Source organism: Wolffia australiana, chromosome 8 (assembly GCF_029677425.1).
Source record: "Wolffia australiana isolate 7733 chromosome 8, ASM2967742v1".
NCBI lineage: Eukaryota > Viridiplantae > Streptophyta > Magnoliopsida > Alismatales > Araceae > Wolffia > Wolffia australiana.
This window is the reverse complement of record NC_135842.1, coordinates 14,615,275-14,620,004: the sequence shown is the minus strand read 5'-3', so window position 1 is coordinate 14,620,004 and position 4,730 is coordinate 14,615,275. Positions and strand designations below refer to the sequence as shown.

Below are 4,730 nucleotides of genomic sequence, written 5' to 3'. Positions count from 1 at the left end.
GGGTGAAGTATGCTCAAGACCTTCCATATTTATACCAAGTTAGAATTTTTCATAAAACCCCCAAACTTTATGTTCATTAGTATTCAACGTCTAAATGATCATTTGTGTATGACCCTCTAAGCCCATATATCACTTTAGTTTACAACTCATGTGATCCAATAACCTTTATTGAGATTCCATATTAATTCCTATATCGCCATATAGAGTAGTTAATGAAGGGGTCAATTGAACACAATCATAGGTTGAGTCTCTAACAAGTGGGGTACCAAGCTACATCTAATGTATTAGAAGATAAAAATGAGAGTATTGGCTCACTTGACGAAAGTTGGAAGATATACTTATCACATTTTTTGAATTTTCTCACTCTCTGCCTTTGAGTCGTCCTTTTCTCTTATCTCTATTTTTTTCTCCCTCTTCCCTCTCTAAAAAAGAATTAAAGGTCTCACATGGTAACTGATCATGAAGACGTGGTGCACACTTTATCTCTATCATTCTCTTGAAACTTTCCAATGAAGGCAGTGATTCTAATGGACCTACATCAAACAAATTGATATTGTTGGATTTAAAAGAATACATCACCCATGTGGAATAATTAGTCTCAAAGCTTCAAATTTATGATCTAGTGCATGTTAAAATTTTTATAACTTCATCAAACCATTAAATCTAGACCTCATTGGCAGTTTCAAATGGTCTATAAAGAGATAGAGACATAAACTGATAGATAAATACTCAGATAGATGGATGGATGGATGGATAAACATACATACAAACAAATGGGTAGAAGGATAGACAGACAGATGGATAGATAGACAGACATGCAGATAGACAAATAGACAGATAGACATACAAACATATAAACAGAGAGATGTGCATTTATACAAATAGATAGATTGACAGGTAAATAGATATATATTAGATAGATAGATAGAAATCTATACATACATACATACAGACAGACAGATAGATAGATTGGATAGATGGAGACAGTTTGCCGCCAAATCTTTCCGTCATCCGTCAGGCGTTCAAAATCGTCCGAAGTCGTCATCCGTCGTCCTGCCCTGAGCTGTACGCGGCTCCTATAAATACTCCGTTCTGTTCTATCTTGTTCTTGACAAGAAGGGTTTGAAAATGGGGAGAAGCGACCGGAAGGTCGCATCCGTCGTGGAAGCAGCTCCCCGGCGGAGAAATTCTTCGTCTCCTTCTCCCGCCGATGACAAGCAATCTTCCAGATCTCGCCACGATCGTCGCCGATCCGGAAGCCCTTCCTACGATCACAGATCTAGGGATTGGAACTCGGAATCGATACCTTCTTCGAGGTATGTTGATTTGAAATCGGATTCAATCCCGAATTCCTTTCGAGGACGCGGCGGTGACGATCGTAGAGTTCGATCTGGCTCTGAAGAATCTGATCACGAGGAGAAATCTTCAAAATCTCGTCAAGGTCGTCGCAGTGACTCCAATCGACGCCGATCCAGAAGCCCTGCCTATGATCACAAATCTAGAGATTGGAACTCGGAATCAATGCCTGCTTCGAGGTACGTTGATTTGAAATCGGATTCGATTCCGACTTCCTTCCGAGGACGCGGCGGTGACGATCGGAGAGGTCGACATGGCTCTGAAGACTCTGATCACGAGGAGAAATCTTCAAAATCTCGCCAAGATCGCCGCAGTGGCTCCAATCGACGCGGATCCAGAAGCCCTGCCTATGATTACAAATCTAGGGATTGGAATTCGGAATCGATGCCTGCTTCAAGGTATGTTGATTTTAAATCGGATTCGATTCCGACTTCCTTCCGAGGGCGCGGCGGTGGCGATCGGCGAGCTCGATCTGGTTCTGACGACTCCGACGATGAAGAGTTGAAGGGGATGAACTACCAGGACTACCGTCGGGTGAAGCGACAGAAGCTGAGGCGGAAGCTGAAGAACTGCATCTGGCGCATCACCCCCAGCCCTCCCCCCGGCGAATGGCAGCCGTCCGATTCCCCTTCCGATCATGATCAGAAGCCAGAGAAGGTCGACCGCAGCCCCTCCGAATCCGATTCCAAATCGGATAGGGCTGGGAAAAGCCGTCGGCGCAGGAAGCAGATATCAAACGATGAATCCGATTCCGAGTCCGACAAAGCTACCAAATCCCGGAGAAGAAGACGGCGAAAACAAAGATCAGATCAAGAATCAGACGATGAATCCGATTCAGAGTCCGACAGAGCTACGAAATCTCGAAGAAGAAGACGGCGAAAACAAAGATCAGATCGAGAATCAGACGATGAATCCGATTCAGAGTCCGACAGAGCTACCAAATCCCGGATAAGAAGACGGCGAAAACGAAGATCAGATCGAGAATCAGTGGACGAATCCGATTCAGAGTCCGACAGAGCCACCAAATCCCGGAGAAGAAGACGGCGAAAGCAAAGAGCAGATCGAGAATCCGATTCCGAGTCAGACAAGGCTGCCAAAACTGGAACGAAGGAGACGAGAGCGCTTCGAAAGCAGAGATCAGACGAAGAATCGAGCGAGGAAGAAGAATCTCAAACAAAGAGGAAGAAAAGATCCAGAAAGAACCCCTCCACCTCGATCGAGATTAAGAAGAAGAAACCGGAGAGTTCATCGGAAACAGAGCAAGAACAAGAAGAGAAGAAGAACCCAGAACTCGACGAAGAAGCCATCAAGTTCATGGAGATGCTGGAGGCTCAGAAGAAGCTCTCGGCCGTGGAGAGCGAACCACTGGTCGGTCCGACTCCGTTGCCGAGAGCAGAAGGGCAGATACGCTACGGAGGCGCGCTAAGGCCGGGCGAAGGAGACGCCATAGCGCAGTACGTGCAGCAGGGGAAGAGAATTCCGAGAAGAGGAGAGGTGGGTCTGTCTGCGGAGGAAATTCAAAAGTTTGAGACTTTGGGTTACGTGATGAGCGGGAGCAGGCACCAGAGGATGAACGCGATTCGTATAAGGAAGGAGAATCAGGTTTACAGCGCTGAGGATAAGAGGGCTCTTGCCATGTTCAACTACGAAGAGAAGGCGAAGCGCGAGCAGAAGGTCATGGCGGATTTGCAGCGGCTGGTTCAGCGGCATATTGGCCAGGAGGGTAGTCCCGGGCACGATCCGTTTGCATCGAAGCCTTCCGATGTGCCTGATTCTTGATCGGTGAGGCGTTTGGGTCGGATGATCTTTCGTTTTGATCTGCTGTTTATGCTTGATTATCCGAATTTGGTGGCGTTTGTCGAGGAATTCGTGGTTTTGATTGCGTTTTTTTGTTCTGGGGATTTGGGTGTCTGATTGTGGAAGATGTTGGGGCGATTAGGTCAGTGATCTTTCGTTTTGATCTGCTGTTTTTGCTCATTTAAAAAAAAAATCTGCTGTTTAGGCTTGATTATACGATTTTGGCGGCGTGGAATTCGCGGTTTTGAGAGCTTTTTTTGTTCTTGAGATTTGGGGGGCTGTCGGAGGAAGACTTTGGGGCGATTAGGGCAGATGATTTTTCGTTTTGGTTTGCTTTTAAAGCTTGTTTATCCGATTTTTCCCCTGTTTGAGGAGGAATTCGCGGTTTTGAAAGCGTTATTTGTTCTGGGGATTTGGGTGGCTGATTGTGGAAGACGTTGGGGCGATTAGGTCAGTGATCTTTCGTTTTGATCTGCTGTTTAGGCTTGATTATACGATTTTGGCGGCGTTTGACGAGGAATTCGCGGTTTTGAGAGCTTTTTTTGTTCTTGAGATTTGGGTGGCTGATGGAGGAAGAAGATGGGGCGATTAGGGCAGATGATCTTTCATTATGATCTGCCGCTAAAGCTTGTTTATGCGATTTTCGCATCGTTTCACGAGGAATTCACGGTTTCGAAAGCGTTTTTTCTGGTTCATTGGGGATTTGGGTTGCCGATCGAAGAACATGATGGGCGATTAGGTCGGTTGATCTCTGTTCTTCTTTGGGCGCTAGAATTTCATTTAGGTGTGCTGTTTTCTTCTGTGTTCTGCTGGTCCTTATGCTTGTTCATCCGATTATGACGGTGTTTTATGAAGAATTCCTGAGTTTGAAACTTGATGATCTTTCTTCTTCTTCTTTTGTACTATAATTGCGTTTCGGTCCGCTGTTTTTTCCTCTGTTCCACTGCTGTTAAAGCTTGTTCGCCTGATCATAACGCTGTTTTATGAGGAATTTGCTATCTTGATGAAGATGATTAGATGATAAGCTCGGATGATCTTTCTTCTTCTTCTTCTCTGTTCTTGGCTTTTTAAGTTTATATGTCCGTTAAAACTTTTTTTTTTCCGTTAAAACGTTAAGACTTGTTCATATTATTGATTTAAGGGGAATTGGCAAGTTTGAAACTATTCATTCGTTTTGCAGGGCTTGTAGTGGCTGATCTAAGAAGAAGATGAGGCGATCAGGTCAGATGATCTGCCATTAAATCTTGTTTATCCTATAGTCACGCTGTTTTAGTAGGAATTTTGCAATTTTGAAATGCTCTCTTGTTATTAAAGAAAAAATTAGGATTACCAGTTTGATGGGGGCATGCTGATCGATTTTGATTTTAACTTTTTTCAAGAAAAAGAAATTAATGTAACGAATGTTTATGGGGAGATTAGGCCAGATGTACTTCTCTCCAGGGTTTGTTAGATCGCGCAAGATCTGACCGATCGATGATCAACCTGTTTAGGGTGCTACTATCGGTGTCCGTATCCGATATCCATTATTGGATATCGCCTCTTAACGATACCGGTCAATTGAATAATGATACCAAATA

The 4,730-nt window shown here is 44.4% G+C and overlaps 1 protein-coding gene across 1 annotated transcript; it reads left to right on the top strand.

Moving 5' to 3' along the window:
• The first annotated feature begins 1,105 nt into the window (after positions 1–1,105).
• LOC144706390 (Ras-induced vulval development antagonist protein) lies at positions 1,106–4,488 on the top strand. Its single transcript, XM_078579311.1, has 2 exons — positions 1,106–3,138; positions 4,334–4,488. Exon 1 carries the CDS (start codon positions 1,129–1,131, stop codon positions 3,133–3,135), a length of 2,007 nt encoding a protein of 668 aa, XP_078435437.1. The 5' UTR covers positions 1,106–1,128; the 3' UTR covers positions 3,136–3,138; positions 4,334–4,488.
• The last annotated feature ends 242 nt before the right edge of the window (positions 4,489–4,730 follow it).

Coding starts and splice junctions, on each gene's coding strand:
- LOC144706390 (XM_078579311.1), top strand. CDS start 1,129: ATGGGGAGAAGCGACCGGAAGGTCGCATCCGTCGTGGAAGCAGCTCCC.